Genomic DNA, 18,563 nt, shown 5'->3' on the forward strand with positions numbered 1-18,563 from the left:
ATGTCTGCATTTAAAATTATATCACCCAGACAGTTTAGAATTGAAAATAATGTGCCTGAGGTAGAGGAAGATAGAATGAACTCAATATTCCAATTCCTCCATACACTAGATACCAATCAGGAGGTCCTCATCTATCTCTCATTTGAGGTTAGATGTAGGTCCTTCCCCTTAGATAAAGGGCTTATCTCAGATCTATATTCCACCATCTCCCAATCCAATTCAGATCTGTAACGATTGCGGAATTATTTCCGTGGTCAGCGCACAAGATGCGCGCTGACACTGCGGAAATCCTCCACAAGCGTGTAATTTGACAGAACCCAGCTTGGGTGCTATGCACCTGTAGAGGGCAATTCCCACCGGCAGATGGAGCTGTGGAGTGCAGACGAACACAGCCTCTGCACTGCCACAGATGCCAGATGGGAAGTGTACGAGTTGAAGCAATGCAGGGCAAGATAGCCCTTAAAATTTTTCTAAATTTTTAAGTTTGCCTCCCCATTGAAGTCTATTGTGGTTTGCGAACTTTTCCGCGAAACGAACCTTCCGAAAATCGGAGGTTCGTGACATCACTATTTAGGACCTTGTAGGCATTCTTTTTCCACTTCATTTTATCTCTAACCTTTCTATTCATCCATAGAGGCCTTTTTTTATTCCTAGAAGTTTTGTTTCCATATGGGATATATTTACTACAACATTGATTGAGAATAATTTTAAAAGCTTGCCATTTCACTTCAGTGTCCTTCCCTTGTAGCACATTATCCCAGTTTACCAAACTTAGTGCCTGCCTGAGTTGATTGAACTTTGCTTTTCTAAAATCCATAGTTTTAGTGGTCCTGCTGCCCCACGGCTTATCAGTCACCAGATCAAACGTTATCATGTTGTGATCACTATTTCCCAGTTATTTTTTCTAAAGGGTGTGCAGCCAAATATTAAGTTAAGGTTGCCAATTATTTTGTCCAGTCCATTTTTTGGAATATTGCATGATTTTTATGTCTAATTTGCTTTTTTTCCTCCTTGTTTTTTTTTGTTTTTTTTGTTTTGTTTTGTTTTGTTTCAATGCACACAAACAAAATAAACATGCGTATAGCAAAACATGTGTTACTGCAGTACTTTTCTGTGAGAAAAACTGTACTTGATTTTCTGGCAAAATTTCTGAGGTGCCAACAATTTCGGCCATGACTGTGTATATCGTGTAAAGGGTATTTCGGCACTATATAAATACTAAATAATAATAATAAGTAATAGGATATGGCCGAAAGTCTTCTGGAAACAGACTCACCACTCACCAAAACAAATCTCATCTCTTTCAGCATGCTTCTCACCACAGGTCTTTCTGCTGCGCCGCAGTGACCACATTCCACTAAAACCATAGAAAGGTGCTATTTTGGTTCATTTGATTTAATCCCACTCAAAGTGAAAATAACAGATACATTTACAATTAAAATGTTGGAATTACAAAATAATAATAATAATAATAATAATCTCAGTTGCAGAGGAAATTAAATTTACTTGCCAAGTAGACAAAGTAGACAAATTGATGCTGACCTGGGCCAAATGGGCATTCAGATGATTGTAAGACCTGAAACTGTCTTTAGCTCTCCATTGATAGACATATCAGAATCTTCGAGACAAATGTTTACTGGAAACCCCCCCCCCCCCCCCCATTCCTTGCTTCCACCTTTTCCCATCTTTCACTTTTTACCCATTATACTTGTTTCCACCCTTTTGCCTCATTAAATTTTCCATACCAGATAACCTAGACATCTATGTAGAAAATTAAAGGTCGGAAAAAGATAATGCATTTTATATGGCTTGTCAGTGATAGAAAAGGGTGCAAATAAAGCAAGCCACTTTTATACTATAGATAAATTAAACAGAAAATACACTGTAATTTCTTCAAGCACTTACTTGTACTAAGTACAAACCTGTATGCAGATCTCCTCCACTCAAACGAGTGATGGTGGTGTTTAGGGTCCCAATGAACAAATAGTGCCTGAGCTGCATGAAGGACAGCCAAACCAAGTGCCAACCAAAGAGGGATGAAATAGCACAATTCCAGCATGAGGCTTCTACCTGTTTATCTACAAAAATACAATATAATATATTAATATTTGGCATAGAATTGGCAAAAGACAGAGTATGAAGTGTATGTTTATATATGAAGTGGAATTTTATGAAGAGCTAAATTTGGCACTTTATGGGCTTGATTCAGTAAACGGTGTTAACCCAGTTAGCACGCCTAAAGACTTTGGGCGTGATAACTAGGGTGCTAACTGGGTCAGCACGGTTTACTAAATTTACATCGCGCGCAAAGTCCCACACTGAAAACTTTGCGTGCCCACAGCGTGGTGTGCGCGAAATGTCGCATCGCGGTGCAACGAAAACGGTGCGTTGATGCGCCTATAAGGTCGCATTGCATGCAACTTTAACGTCACATGGTGCGACATTAAGGTCGTACCCAATGCGACCTTATAGGCGCATCGGGTGCGCTGTTTTCGCGGTGCGCGCCCAAAGTTTTGCGTGCGGGACTGTGCGCGCGATGTGAATTTAGTAAAGGGTGCTAACCCAGTTAGCACCCTAGTTATCACGCCTAAAGTCTTTAGATGTGAATTTATCATGCCTAAACTAACTTTAGGCATGATATAGGGCTTTTCTCATGCGTGCTAACACTTAGCACGGTTTACTGAATCGAGCCCAATGTATGACAACACTGAAAAGAAGAAAAAAAACAACATTTACAACAAAAAAACAACAACAAAAAGAAGACACTTCACAGACTTGGCATAAATAGTGGACACCTGAATGCACAAGCAGCAGAGACAGAGCAATCCATAGGAGTAAGTACACTGAAACACGTTACTAGTTTTGCTATAATTTTACATAATCACTAAATACTTCTAGAGGGAATGTATGGAGATGGCCCGAACCTCCGATTTTAGGTTCGCGAACCGGGTTTGCGAACCTCCGCAAACATTCGCGAACTTGCAAACTTTTGCGAACCGCAATAGACTTCAATGGGGAGGCGAACTTTGAAAACTAGAAACATTTATGCTGGCCACAAAAGTGATGGAAAAGATGTTTCAAGGGGTCTGTGAAGAGAAGTGGAAAAGCCGCCGCTTCGCATGGTGAGGCGGCTGTTTCCGCGTCCAGCATGGCGACAACGCGGAAAAACCGCCGCATGCCGCATAGGTAGAGCGGCGGAGTCCGCATTGGAAGCGACGGATTTGTCGCATGGTGGTGTCTCTGACAATGGGGGTGAGCATGGGGAAGCCGCCGCTGGTGTAGTGAGCGGTGCGGCGGCCCCCACGCTCGATTCGCAGGATGCATTGCAAGGTGTGGCTGGTGTGGCTGGGACTGATAGTCCACACTGGTTCAGAGTAACGCGCGCGCGCTGAGAGGCAAGGCTTATATGACAGCCAGAGGTTAGTCAGCTGACCAGGCCGGTCAGCTGACAATTGCAGCATCATTCATTGGTCCAGCACTTAGGGAGGTGCTGGGCAGTCTTTCTGTATATATACTGCTGGCTGTTCAGTTGCTGGTTGTCTGGCGTTGCGATCACATAGTGGTAGCACTCAGACCTGAGTCAGATCCTAAAGTGTGCCGGGACCAGCTGGAGCTGTAATCCTACACTTAGCTAGATTCTGTTGATAGTTTAAAGTACTAGTTTGACTGTGATTATCTGTTATGACCCCTTGCTTGCCTGACTATCCTGTTGAACTCTGATCTTGTACCTTGCCTTTTGATACTCTGTTGCCGAACCTCGGCTCGTCTTTAGACCCTGCATCTGCCTCCTGATTTTGTACCTCTATATATATGATACCCTGTTGCCGAACCCTGCCTGTACTTTGACTCAGTCTCTGCCTTCTGAATCTGTACTTTATCTGTCCGTGAGTTTAATACCTGGCTTGTCCGACCTCGAGAACCGACCTTACTGTTAGAGGCGGTTCCCAGTCCTGGTAGTGACACTTCCTCCTAAGTGTCACTCTTGGTTGTCCTTCCTACGTCCAGCCTGACTCCTTCCTCCTGGAGATCTCAGGTCTTCGGAAGGAGTTTGTGCAGTACTCCACACTGCTCAAAGGCCCAGCCCTCTAAGTATTACAGTTGCACTAAACAATCTCTCGCTCAGGTGACCAGAGGTTAGCTTGTATATCTGATTATCAGTGATACTGCAGATCATTAATAATCGGGTATATATCTGTATTCCCAGTGATACCGCAGATCACCGGTAATCAGACCCTCTCTGTGTTACACCGATCGTTACAGGGTCTAACATCTGGAGGGGGGCATGGATGAGTGGGATAGATGCCAAAAGTCCCGGGGAAAAATCTGGATTTGACGCAAAGCAGCGTTTTAAGGGCAGAAATCACATTGCATGCTAAATTGGAGGCCTAAAGTGCTTTAAAACATCTTGCATGTGTATACATCAATCAAGGAGTGTAATTAGAGTACTGCTTCACACTGACACACCAAACTCACTGTGTAACGCACCGCAAACAGCTGTTTGTGATGGCCGTGCTGGACTGGTGCGCACCATGGCGAGAGTGCAGGCGATAGCGGTTTTCAAGCTCATATGGTCGCTAGGCTGAGGTAGCTCAGTGACAGAATAACAGTGATTGTCCAGCTGATCAAATTCGGTATGTCCACAATGAAGCAACAACCTTATTATCTTTGGTGTGCCACCCCCCGAGACACTCATATAGCCGGAGATCATTGCTTCATTGTGATACGCAAGCCCCTTCACCGCGGCAAGGTAACGATCAAAAAGCGGAATTGACACATGTACATGCCTTTTGTTTTGTTGTTGCAGCCGCAGTGCAGCCAGAAAAATTAGGCAGGCATGTACATGCACCAGAAAAATAATTATAGCAGCGGCCTTAAAAATTCAGGAATCCGCTTGGAGTCCTGGTGGACCCTGTTGATGGTGGTGGAGAAGGCAGTCAAGCAGCCTGCAGGTAGAGATTCTGTGTGGAGACCGACTTAGTCTTGGGGCTGGCAGTCACACGGCGTGCCGGCAGAGATGCTGTGTGTGGGGACTGACTTAGTCTTTGGGCAGGCCTAAGCGTGCTTTGCAGACCAGGCATCTGTGGTCAGGTGGACCCTTGACCCAATACTGTTTGCCAGAAATGTCACCACTTGCCTTTCAGCATCACGGTACAGTTTAGGTATCACCTTTTTTGATAAAAAATTGCGGCCTGGTATCTTCCACTGCGGTGTGTGGCTTTGCTTTTGTGTGCTGCTTTTCCTCAGGTGGTCATCCCATTGCAGTTTGTGCTTTGTAATCATGTGCCTTCGTAAGGTAGTTGTCCCTACGCGGGTCTTGGTCTTTCCATGGCTCAATTTTCGGTGGCAGAGAGTACAGATGGCATTGCTCTCATCTGAGGCAGACACACAAAAAAAATTCTGCACCGCTGAGCCCTGGAGTGATGGCACTTTGGTGGTGGCGGCCGACTGAGTGTTAAGTGGGGTGCCAGAATCAGAGTAGGAGGAGGTAGATATGTCACCGTTCCGTGCGGAAGCTGAGAAAAATGAGGTGTTCTGTGTTAAATATTCAACTACGTCCTGACAATATTCACGACAGGGCGACCTTTAACAGACCTGCCAGGTGGCCTGCCTCTTCCGTTTGTTTTGTCCATATTGGGGGGATGAAGTGAAAGGTATGCACTGACTTAACTAATACAATGTGCAGTCCCACAGGTGCAGTTAACAGGTATGCACGGAGTGGTATATCACACTGCGTCCGCTCAGCTCACGTAGGTAGGTGGGTGAACTGAAGTGAACAACAGGTAGGTATATGCAGTAATGGGTATTACAATGTGCACCTGTCACACACACAAGTAGTCACTGAATGTGCTGGGCCTGGCAGTGGCACGCACAGTATGAATTATCAAGGCTGTCTATGCAACACAAGCGCTCAACTCACGTAGGTAGGTGGGTGCACTGTGAACAACAGGTAGGTAGGTATATGCAGTAATGGGTATTACAATGTGCACCTGTCACTCACAGACAGGTTGTGGACAGGCACAATGACACTGCGTGCGCTCAACTCACATAGGTAGGTGGGTGCACTGTGAACAACAGGTAGGTAGGTATATGCAGTAATGGGTATTACAATGTGCACCTGTCACTCACAGACAGGTTGTGGACAGGCACAATGACACTGCGTGCGCTCAACTCACGTAGGTAGGTGGGTGCACTGTGAACAACAGGTTGGTAGGTATATGCAGTAATGGGTATTACAATGTGCACCTGTCACACACAGACAGGTTGTGGACAGGCACAATGACACTGCGTGCGCTCAACTCACATAGGTAGGTGGGTGCACTGTGAACAACAGGTAGGTAGGTATATGCAGTAATGGGTATTACAATGTGCACCTGTCACACACACAGGTAGTCACTGAATGTGCTGGGCCTGCCAGTGGCACACACAGTATGAATCATCAAGACTGTCTATACAACACAGGTGTCAGTGGGACACACATACACAAAAAAAAAACAGATCACAAGAACAAGATCAGCTCTCAAAAGAGCTGTTGTGGGGTGCTTTTTTAGCAATAAGAATCAGCAAGGAGCAAGCTAAGAAGTCTACAAGAGCCTAACTAAGCTTTTCCTATGAGAGAGTCTGCTACAGCTTTCGCTTCTCTAATTAAAGAGAACCCGAGGTGTGTTTAAAGAATGTTATCTGCATACAGAGGCTGGATCTGCCTATACAGCCCAGCCTCTGTTGCTATCCCAAACCCCCCTAAGGTCCCCCTGCACTCTGCAATCCCTCATAAATCACAGCTGTGCTGTGAGTCTGTGTTTACATCTGTAGTGTCAGTCTCAGCTGCTCCCCCGCCTCCTGCATAGCTCTGGTTCCTGCCCCCGTCCCTTCCCTCCAATCAGCGGGGAGGGAAGGGACGCAGGCGGGGACCGGAGTTCTGCAGAAGGCGGGGAGAGCAGCAGACTGACACTACAGAGATAAACACAGCCAGCTCTGACAAGCTGTGTGTCAGCAGCGTGGCTGTGATTTATGAGGGATTGCAGAGTGCAGGGGGACCTTAGGGGAGTTTGGGCCTCTGTATGCAGATAACATTCTTCAAACCCACATCGGGTTCTCTTTAATGCAGGCACACGAGTGAGTGAAATCACTGACTCAGCCTGCCTTTTATAAGGGGGGGGGAGTGGCTCCAGGAGGGAGTGTAGCCTGATTGGCTACAATGTGTCTGCTGACTGTAATGTAGAGGATCAAAGTTGACCTTAACGATGCACTATGGGGGCGAACCGAACTTCCGGAAAAGTTCCTGGTTCTCCGCGAACGCTAACCTACGGAAGTTTGCTGGGAACCGTTCGCCTGCGAACCGTTCGGGCCATCTCTAGGAATGTTACGTATAGAACCAGACCTAAACCAAAATTTGGTAGATGTTAAAGTATACTTGACACAAGGCTAATCTACAACAAGAATGACAACAAATAACATTTGTAAAGTGCTTTTCTCCTGAAGGACTCAAAGCTCATAAGCATGGCTTAGACCAGTAATTGGTTGATTGGTAAACTGTGGTACAAAGGAAGAATTCTGTAAGTCTGCAAATGCCAGGCTAAATAGGAGGCTTTTTAGTTTGGATTTGAATAAATCCAAGGTTGGGACGGTCTACTCTTCTTTATTGGGTGTGCTAAGGAATTCTAAAGGGCATGAGAAAGCTCTGGTTCCAAAGGTTTTGAGTTGCACTCTGGGAGTGACCAAGTTTATGGATCCTGCTGATCGGAGGTTGTGAGAGGTGTGGTAAAGTTTCAGCAAGTCCTTCATGTATCCAGTGCCCAAATTATGTTGGAATTTTGATGTCAACAGTCCAATCTTAATGAGTATTCACCATTTACAGGAAGCCAGTGCAGTGACCAAAGAATCGGTGTAATGTGACAGTGGTGAGGCTGTTTTGTTAGCAATCTTGTAGCAGCATTCTTTACTAGTTGCAGGTGGTACAGGTCCTTGTTTAGGAGGCCTGCATAGAGGGCATTGCATTAGTCTATCTGTGAAGTGATGAAGAAGTGAACTAGAGCTGGAAGATCCTCTGGAAGAATGAGATGTTTAATTTTTGCAACGTTCCTCAGGTAAAGGAAAGAATATTTGACTACAGCCGAGAATTTGTTTCTGAAGCACAATTCCCCATCAATTAGCACACCAAATCTGCACACAAGGTTGATGCTGTTTATGTCTGAATTCCCAATCCTGATTGGTGTTGATTTAGAATAGAGCAGTTTTGATGCCAAGCATAATGCCAGGCCTAGGACAACAAGGACCTCCGTTTTGTCAGCATTCAGTTTCAGCCAGTTGTCATTCATCCACTATTGTAGCTTAGCTATGCAAGAATTTATTTTTGGAGTAGGGTCTGTTCCACCAGGTTTGAAGGACAAGTATACCTGCATGTCATCAGTATAGCAGTGGTACATCAGGCGATGTTGTTGAATAATTGTACCAAGTGGTAGCATGTAGATTGCAAATAGCAGAGGGGATAGGATTGAGCCTTTTGGCACTGCAAATTTTAGAGGTGCAGGGTTGGACATGACACTATCTAGGGATATTTTGTATGATCTTGACCACTGGAGGACTGAGCCACTAGCGCCACAGTATCCCTGAAATATGATAAGCAAAATTTCAACTGTATCAAAATGGTCAACTGTATCAAAAGCTGAGAGAACCAACAGCATTAGGATGGAGCATTTCCCTCTCGCCTTTGCCATGAGCAAATCGTTGCAGACTTGGATGAGGACCAAGATGTTGTTTGCTGAAAGCCTGGCTTCCAGTTGCAGATAGACAGCCTTTTTAATAAATTTTCCTAAAAAGGGGAGTTAATTAACCACTTGAGGACCTAGAGCTTTCTACCCCTTAAGGACCGGCCACTTTTTTTCCATTCAGACCACTGCAGCTTTCACGGTTTATTGCTCGCTCATACAACCTACCACCTAAATGAATTCCGTTAGGAGTATGGTGAGTTCATAGAAGATTTTATTTTTTGTCAAAAGTTAGCGGAAAATGACACTTTGTGAAAAAAACACAATTAAAATCAATTTCCGCTAACTTGTGACAAAAAATAAAATCTTCTATGAACTCGCCATACTACTAACGGAATACCTTGGGGTGTCTTCTTTCTAAAATGGGGTCATTTGTGGGGTTCCTATACTGCCCTGGCATTTTAGGGGCCCTAAACCGTGAGGAGTAGTCTTGAAACGAAATTTCTCAAAATGACCTGTGAAATCCTAAAGGTACTCATTGGACTTTGGGCCCTTTAGCGCAGTTAGGGTGCAAAAAAGTGCCACACATGTGGTATCGCCATACTCGGGAGAAGTGTGTTTTGGGGTGTATTTTTACACATACCCATGCTGGGTGGGAGAAATACCTCCTTAAATGGACAATTGTGTGTAAAAAAATCAAAAGATTGTCATTTACAGAGGTATTTCTCCCACCCAGCATGGGTATGTGTAAAAACACACCCCAAAACACATTATACTACTTCTCCCGAGTACGGCGATACCACATGTGTGGCACTTTTTTGCACCCTAACTGCACTAAGGGGCCCAAAGTCCAATGAGTACCTTTAGGATTTCACAGGTCATTTTTGTTTCAAGACTACTCCTCGCGGTTTAGGGCCCCTAAAATGCCAGGGCAGTATAGGAACCCCACTAATGACCCCATTTTAGAAAGAAGACACCCCAAGGTATTCCGTTAGGAGTATGGTGAGTTCATAGAAGTTTTTATTTTTTTGTCACAAGTTAGCGGAAATTGATTTTAATAGTTTTTTTTCACAAAGTGTCATTTTCCGCTAACTTGTGACAAAAAATAAAATCTTCTATGAACTCACCATACTCCGTACGGAATACCTTTGGGTGTCTTCTTTCTAGAATGGGGTCATTTGTGGGGTTCCTATACTGCCCTGGCATTTTAGGGGCCCTAAACCGTGAGGAGTAGTCTTGAAACCAAATGTCGCAAAATGACCTGTGAAATCCTAAAGGTACTCATTGGACTTTGGGCCCCTTAGCGTACTTAGGGTGTAAAAAAGTGCCACACATGTGGTACCGCCGTACTCAGGAGAAGTAGTATAATGCGTTTTGGGGTGTATTTTTACACATACCCATGCTAAGTGGGAGAAATATCTCTGTAAGTGACAATTGTTTGATTTTTTTACACACAATTGTCCATTTACATAGAAATTTCTCCCACCCAGCATGGGTATGTGTAAAAATACACCCCAAAACACATTATACTACTTTTCCTGAGTACGGCGGTACCACATGTGTGACACTTTTTTGCAGCCTAGGTGCGCTAAGGGGCCCAACGTCCTATTCACAGATCATTTTGAAGCATTTGTTTTCTAGACTACTCCTCGCGGTTTAGGGCCCCTAAAATGCCAGGGCAGTATAGGAACCCCACAAGTGACCCCATTTTAGAAAGAAGACACCCCAAGGTATTCCGTTAGGTGTATGGCGAGTTCATAGAAGATTTTATTTTTTGTCACAAGTTAGTGAAAAATGACACTTTGTGAAAAAAAAACCAATAAAAATTAATTTCCGCTAACTTTTGACAAAAAATAAAATCTTCTATGAACTCGTCATACACCTAACAGAATACCTTGGGGTGTCTTTTTTTCTAAAATGGGGTCACTTGTGGGGTTCCTATACCGCCCTGGCATTTTACAGGCCCAAAACCGTGAGTAGTCTGGAAACCAAATGTCTCAAAATGACTGTTCAGGGGTATAAGCATCTGCAAATTTTGATGACAGGTGGTCTATGAGGGGGCGAATTTTGTGGAACCGGTCATAAGCAGGGTGGCCTTTTAGATGACAGGTTGTATTGGGCCTGATCTGATGGATAGGAGTGCTAGGGGGGTGACAGGAGGTGATTGATGGGTGTCTCAGGGGGTGGTTAGAGGGGAAAATAGATGCAATCAATGCACTGGAGAGGTGATCGGAAGGGGGTCTGAGGGGGATCTGAGGGTTTGGCCGAGTGATCAGGAGCCCACACGGGGCAAATTGGGGCCTGATCTGATGGGTAGGTGTGCTAGGGGGTGACAGGAGGTGATTGATGGGTGTCTCAAGGTGTGATTAGAGGGGGGAATAGATGCAAGCAATGCACTGGCGAGGTGATCAGGGCTGGGGTCTGAGGGCATTCTGAGGGTGTGGGCGGGTGATTGAGTGCCCTAGGGGCAGATAGGGGTCTAATCTGATAGGTAGCAGTGACAGGGGGTGATTGATGGGTAATTAGTGGATGTTTAGGGTAGAGAATAGATGGAAACACTGCGCTTGGGTGGTGATCTGATGTCGGATCTGCGGGCGATCTATTGGTGTGGGTGGGTGATCAGTTTGCCCGCAAGGGGCAGGTTAGGGGCTGATTGATGGGTGGCAGTGACAGCGGGTGATTGATGGGTGGCAGTGACAGGGGGTGATTGATGGGTGGCAGTGACAGGGGGTGATTGATGGGTGATAGGTGATTGGCAGGTGATTGACAGGTGATCAGTGGGTTATTACAGGGAAGGACAGATGTAAATATTGCACTGGCGAATTGATAAGGGGGGGTCTGAGGGATATCTGAGCGTGTAGGCAGGTGATTGGGTGTCCCCGCAAGGGGCAGATTAGGGTCTGATCTGATGGGTAACAGTGACAGGTGGTGATAGGGGGTGATTGATGGGTAATTAGTGGGTGTTTAGAGGAGAGAATAGATGTAAACGCTGCGCTTGGGTGGTGATCTGATGTCGGATCTGCGGGCGATCTATTGGTGTGGGTGGGTGATCAGATTGCCCGCAAGGGGCAGGTTAGGGGCTGATTGTTGGGTGGCAGTGACAGGGGGTGATTGATGGGTGATAGGTGATTGGCAGGTGATTGACAGGTGATCAGTGGGTTATTACAGGGAAGGACAGATGTAATTAATGCACTGGCGAATTGATAAGGGGGGGGGTCTGAGGGCAATCTGAGCGTGTGGGCGGGTGATTGGGTGCCCGCAAGGGGCAGATTAGGGTCTGATCTGATAGGTAACAGTGACAGGTGGTGATAGGGGGTGATTGATGGGTGATTGATGGGTAATTAGTGGGTGTTTAGAGAAGATAACAGATGTAAACGATACATTTGGGAGGTAATCTGACGGCGGGTTTGCGGGCGATCTAATGGTGTGGGTGGGTGATCAGATTGCCCGCAAGGGGCAGGTTAGGGGCTGATTGATGGGTGGCAGTGACAGGGGGTGACAGGGGGTGATTGATGGGTGATAGGTGATTGGCAGGTGATTGACAGGTGATCAGTGGGTTATTACAGGGAAGAACAGATGTAATTAATGCACTGGTGAATTGATAAGGGGGGGTCAGAGGGCAATCTGAGCGTGTGGGCGGGTGATTGGGTGCCCGCAAGGGGCAGATTAGGGTCTGATCTGATAGGTAAAAGTGACAGGTGGTGATAGGGGGTGATTGATGGGTGATTGATGGGTAATTAGTGGGTGTTTAGAGGAGAGAATAGATGTAAACAATGGATTTGGGAGGTGATCTGATGTCGGATCTGTGGGCGATCTATTGGTGTGGGGGGGTGATCAGATTGCCCGCAAGGGGCAGGTTAGGGACTGATTGATGGGTGGCAGTGACAGGGGGTGATTGACGGGTGATTGACGGGTGATTGACAGGTGATTGACAGGTGATTGACAGGTGATCAGGGGGATAGATGCATACAGTAAACGGGGGGGGGGTGGTCTGGGGGGGGGGGTCTGGGGAGAATCTGAGGGGTGGGGGGTGATCAGGAGGGGGCAGGGAGCAGGGGGGGGGGATAAAAAAAAAATAGTGTTGACAGATAGTGACAGGGAGTGATTGATGGGTGATTAGGGGGGTGATTGGGTGCAAACAGGGGTCTGGGGGGTGGGCAGGGGGGGTCTGATGGGTGCTGTGGGCGATCTGGGGCAGGGGGGGAGAAATCAGTGTGCTTGGGTGCAGACTAGGGTGGCTGCAGCCTGCCCTGGTGGTCCCTCAGACACTGGGACCACCAGGGCAGGAGGCGGCCTGTATAATACACTTTGTAAACATTACAAAGTGTATTATACATTTTGTATGCGGCGATCGCGGGGTTAACATCCCGCCGGCGCTTCCGTATAGCCGGCGGGATGTTGCGGCGGGCGAGCGGTGACAGGCGCCGGCGGAGGATCGCGTCACGGATGACGCGATCGCTCCGCCCATGCCCTTAGAAGGACCGCCGCCTCTGTGGGTGAGCCGGTCCTTCAGGGCTCCACTTCCCGGCCGCCTCTGTGCGTTAGGCGGTCGGGAAGTGGTTAATGCCTCTGGATCCATGGAAGGTTTTTTTTTGTCTGTTTGGTTTCTTTTTAGAAGAGGCTTGATGATTCCTTCTTTTAGAGGTGTGTGTGTGTGCATGCGTGCGTGTGTGTGTTATGTTTTGTGGCTCTGGCATGAACATACCTTGGTGTTTAGCTTAGGTAGCTTTTCCTCGGATCAGGTACACTTTAACAGCTGAGACCATTTTTTTAAACAGGGGATTCATTCCATATACAGTGGTTTGTAAAAGTATTCGGCCCCCTTGAAGTTTTCCACATTTTGTCATATTACTGCCACAAACATGAATCAATTTTATTAGATTTCCACATGAAAGACCAATACAAAGTGGTGTACACATGAGAAGTGGAACAAAAATCATACATGATTCCAAACATTTTTTACAAATACATAACTGCAAAGTGGGGTGTGCGTAATTATTCAGTCCCCTTTGGTCTGAGTGCAGTCAGTTGCCCATAGATATTGCCTGATGAGTGCTATTGACTAAATATAGTGCATTTGTGTGTAATCTAATGTCAGTACAAGTACAGCTGCTCTGTGACAGCCTCAGAGGTTGTCTAAGAGAATATTGGGAGCAACAACACCATGAAGTCCAAAGAACACACCAGACAGGTCAGGGATAAAGTTATTGAGAATTTTAAAGCAGGCTTAGGCTACAAAAAGATTTCCAAAGCCTTGAACATCCCACGGAGCACTGTTCAAGTGATCATTCAGAAATGGAAAGAGTATGGCACAACTGTAAACCTACCAAGACAAGGTGTCCACCTAAACTCACAGGCCGAACAAGGAGAGCGCTGATCAGAAATGCTGTCAAGAGACCCATGGTGACTCTGGACAAGCTGCAGAGATCTACAACTCAGGTGGGGGAATCTGTCCATAGGACGACTATTAGTCGTGCACTGCACAAAGTTGGCCTTTATGGAAGAGTGGCAAGAAGAAAGCCATTGTTAACAGAAAAGCATAATAAGTCCCATTTGCAGTTTGCCACAAGCCATGTGGGGGACACAGCAAACATGTGGAAGCAGGTGCTCTGGTTAGATGAGACCAAAATGGAACTTTTTGGTCAAAATGCAAAATGCTATGTGTGGCGGAAAACTACACTGCACATCCCTCTGAACACACCATCCCCACTGTCAAATATGGTGGTGGCAGCATCATGCTCTGGGGGTGCTTCTCTTCAGCAGGGACAGGGAAGCTGGTCAGAGTTGATGGGAAGATGGATGCAAAAAAATACAGGGCAATCTTGGAAGAAAACCTCTTGGAGACTGCAAAAGACTTGAGATTGGGGCGGAGGTTCGCCTTCCAAAAGGACAACAACGCTAAACATAAAGCCAGGGCAACAATGGAATGGTTTAAAACAAAGCATATCCATGTGTTAGAATGGCCCAGTCAAGGTCCAGATCTAAATCCAATCAAGAATCTGTGGCAAGATCTGAAAACTGCTGTTCACAAACGCTGTCCATCTAATCTGACTGAGCTGGAGCTGTTTTGCAAAGAAGAATGGGGAAAGATGTCAGTCTCTAGATGTGCAAAGCTGGTAGAGACATACCCTAAAAGACTGGCAGCTGAAATTGCAGCAAAAGGTGGTTCTACAAAGTATTGACTCAGGGGGCTGAATAATTACGCACACCCCAATTTGCAGTTATTTTTTTTAATGTTTGGAATCATGTATGATTTTCCTTCCACTTCTCACATGTACACCACTTTGTATTGGTCTTTCATGTGGAATTCCAATAAAAGTGATTCATGTTTGTGGCAGTAATATGACAAAATGTGGAAAACTTCAAGGGGGGCGAATACTTTTGCAAACCACTGTAGGCAAAAACAAAATGTAACTGCTTGGGTTGATCCTTATCCTCATTCTCATCTTCTGAATGCTTGTTTTGCTTTAGTTTTTGAATTTGGTGGTTTGCTTCTGCACAAGGGAGATATTTTTGTTGGACATTGTAGATGTTTCCCAGTTTTTTAGTTTAAATGGCAATTGTAGTAGGGGTGGATGAACACCCTGTAGAAAAAGTCACAGGAGACAAAAAACGGTAGTGCAATATGTCAATGACCACAATAAAAAAATAAATTAGAAGCACTACTCACAAAGGGAGGTTGCTGGGGGCAACCAACCACAGGAAGCAGGTGGAGACAATAAACCCGACTCCACTCGGGGTGGTCCTAGCCAGAACCGGAAGGATGGTCGCTCTCTTAGTGGAAAAAGGGGGACAGAGTCCACTGTGGGGACTCCACTGGTGGTCTGCCACCTCCCCTCGGACAGGATGTGTTTGGGGGTATACTTAGCACCTAAAAGGGAAAGAGGCGCCCTAGTGTAATAAAAGCATCTAAAATCAGCTTAAAATCGAAAAGTGATATGAGGTAGCTTACCTCAATGACGAAACCTCTGTAGTTAATACAAGGGATTTTTATTAGCACATGCAACGCGTTTCGCGGGTCTCAGCCCGCTTCATGAGGCCAGTAAAAGTGCCAAAGAGAAAAGATCATCTAGCATAGGGAGCCTCCCTATGCTAGACGAGAGGCTCCCTATGCTAGATGATATTTTCTATTTGGCACTTTTACTGGCCTGATGAAGCGGGCTGAGACCCGCAAAACGCATTGCCTGTGCTAATAAAAATCCCTTGTATTAACTACAGAGGTTTCGTCATTGAGGTAAGCTACCTCATATCACTTTTAGATTTTAAGCTGATTTTAGGTGCTTTTATTACACCAGGGCGCCTCTTTCCCTTTTACGTTTTAGTTTAAATACTAAATGCAGGCAAAAGTGCAGACAAAACAAAATTGATGTCATCCATCTCGATGACATTCATCCTTGAGTATTTGGTGGAATTAAGTTCAGTCATGAACCCTTTCTGGACCAGCACCCTCTGCCCCCTTAAGGACCAGAGGGTGCTGGTCCAGCAAAACGCTGCTTCCCGACGAATCGCCGCAAGTTACCGTCGCTCCCGCCGTACACGCCGCTCTGTCCCCGCCGCAGGCTGCTCTCTCTGCCGTCGCTATGACGGCAGAGCGCTGTGCGCTGGTCAGGAGCCGCTTTCATTGGCTCCTGACCCTGTCACTTCATGTAAGCCAATGGGAACGGCTTACATGAATGACAGGGCCAGGAGCCAATGAAAACGGCTCCTGCCCTGCTCACAGTGCTCTGCCATCATAGAAGCGACAAGGCATCACATTGCGGCGGGGGCTGAGCGGACCGAGCGACGGGGACGGGCTGGGGCGCGCGGTCAATGGGACGTAGAGTTTACGTCCTGTCAGGACCGCAGCACCCTCTGCCCGCCGTAGATTTATACTCGCTCGGTCCGCAGGTAGTTAACAAGTAGACAACCTGTGTTTTCCTGTTATTTAAGAAGGACAACAAATTAAGACATGGGGATTATAGACGTGTCAGCTTATCAGTTGCGTGAAAACTGGTTGAGGGTTTCCTAAGGAATACTATACAAGACTACATAGCAAAGAATATTCTAACCTCTCAGCATCAACATGCGTTTTCTAATTTTCTAAGTAAATTTGTGTTCAGCTTTTATGGATGCTAATGCAGATATTGAGAAATATGTAACATACCATTGCATTGCAAAGGTATTGGATACTGGTCCCCACAACAGCCTGTTACACAAGTTAAGGATGCAGGGACTGGGGGAAGAATCTGCAAACATGGATAAGGGACTGGCAAATGGACAGAAGATTAATACACAGTCCAAGCCAGGGGAAAATAAATATTAAAGCAGAATGAAACCCAGCATTTCTACTTTGCTCTAATAGATTATTTATAGCATATTATATACAACCAGCATTTTTTTTTAAACTAGAACTGCATTCAAAGGGTTAACACAGGCCTGAAGGTGCGCACACACATGCGACTATAGCCGTTTGAAACGAGCATTCCCCGATTATGTCAAACGCCGATCGTTACAAAAAAACGCAAACGATCATTAACTCTAACGACCAACGACTGATCTTGTTGGAAAAGAACGATCCGTCCTGGCAGATTTTTTGTAACGACCATCGTTATAAAAAGCTATGTGTGTACAAAGATCGTTCCAAAACATATGGGCATGCGCAAATACTATGTTTCTGTATGTGCATATTTTTGTAATATTTTTTTTCTTATATACACACACACACACCACACACACCACACACACCACACACACACACCACACACACCACACACAATCGCAGATCCTTTTCTGTTTTATTATTTGTATGTTACTTATGTTATAATGTTTTAATAGTAATGTATATTGATATTGGCATAGTGATGTAACTATAGTGTATAGCCCATACATGTGAAAGTCCGACCCGTGGCCCAAATGTGGCCCTCAGAACTATTAAATGTGTCCATCAAGTGGTTTTTACACTTGCCATTATGTTTGGCCCTCTCTAGCAGGGATGCTTGGATAGTACTTTTTAAGACCCAAATTGTACCCAGATATCCGGATCCGGTTCGGATATCAGGATCCGACCTTTCAGATATCCGCGTGAACACGGATATCCGGCCGCATTATCCGCGGATACCCAACCGATTCGGGTATCCGGATAGAAAGCCCGGAAGTGCCCTTTAAATAACTTTAAGAAAAACAAAAGTTTGCTTTCCTAAAACAGAAAGAATTTGCGATAATTCAAGTTGGAGTGAGCTTGAGATGTCTCCCAGAGCAACACTGCTGAATATATGCAAATTAACCATTGTACCCTTAGAAGCTAAACACACCTCCAGAACCGCTGGAATGCAATGATGTGTCGGCTTGTTAATTTGTACAGAGCCATAATAATCCAACATGCATACAGACTGTTTCGGATTGTTTGATCCTCATCAGTGCATAGCATGGACTAATTTGGCTCTATGGAGTAGGGCTTGTAAATCCGAGAGGCACAGACTAACCAGCAAGCTCATGGTGACTCAGAACTCATTGGAGTGTGTAAGGGACTACAATGGTCCTAAAAGCCCCCTTACTAAGATGTTAAGAAAAACAAAAGTTTGCTTTCCTAAAACAGAAAGGATTGGCGATAATTCAGGTTGGAGTGAGCTCGAGATGTCTCCCAGAGCAACACTGCTGAATATATGCAAATTAACCATTGTACCCTTAGAAGCTAAACACACCTCCAGAACCGCTGGAATGCAATGATGTGTCAGCTTGTTAATTTGTACAGAGCCATAATCAGCATGCATACAGACTGTTTCGGATTGTTTGATCCTCATCAGTGCATGGCATGGATTAATTTGGCTCTATGGAGTAGAGTTAAATAACTTTAAAAAGGGTTTTTAGGGTAATTGATGC

The 18,563-nt window shown here is 45.5% G+C and overlaps 1 protein-coding gene across 3 annotated transcripts in view; it reads right to left on the reverse strand.

Annotated features, from left to right (window-relative positions):
• SLC43A3 (solute carrier family 43 member 3) overlaps positions 1–18,563 on the reverse strand; it is a 1,442,737-nt gene that overhangs the window by 487,925 nt on the left and 936,249 nt on the right. For all 3 annotated transcript variants that reach the window (XM_068255264.1, XM_068255263.1, XM_068255265.1), the window contains exon 9: positions 1,923–2,078. In XM_068255264.1, the coding sequence (XP_068111365.1) occupies positions 1,923–2,078 (156 nt within the window). The remainder of the gene's footprint in view (positions 1–1,922; positions 2,079–18,563) is intronic.

The sequence above is a fragment of the Hyperolius riggenbachi genome, chromosome 10, assembly GCF_040937935.1.
Source record: "Hyperolius riggenbachi isolate aHypRig1 chromosome 10, aHypRig1.pri, whole genome shotgun sequence".
Taxonomy (NCBI): Eukaryota; Metazoa; Chordata; class Amphibia; order Anura; family Hyperoliidae; genus Hyperolius; species Hyperolius riggenbachi.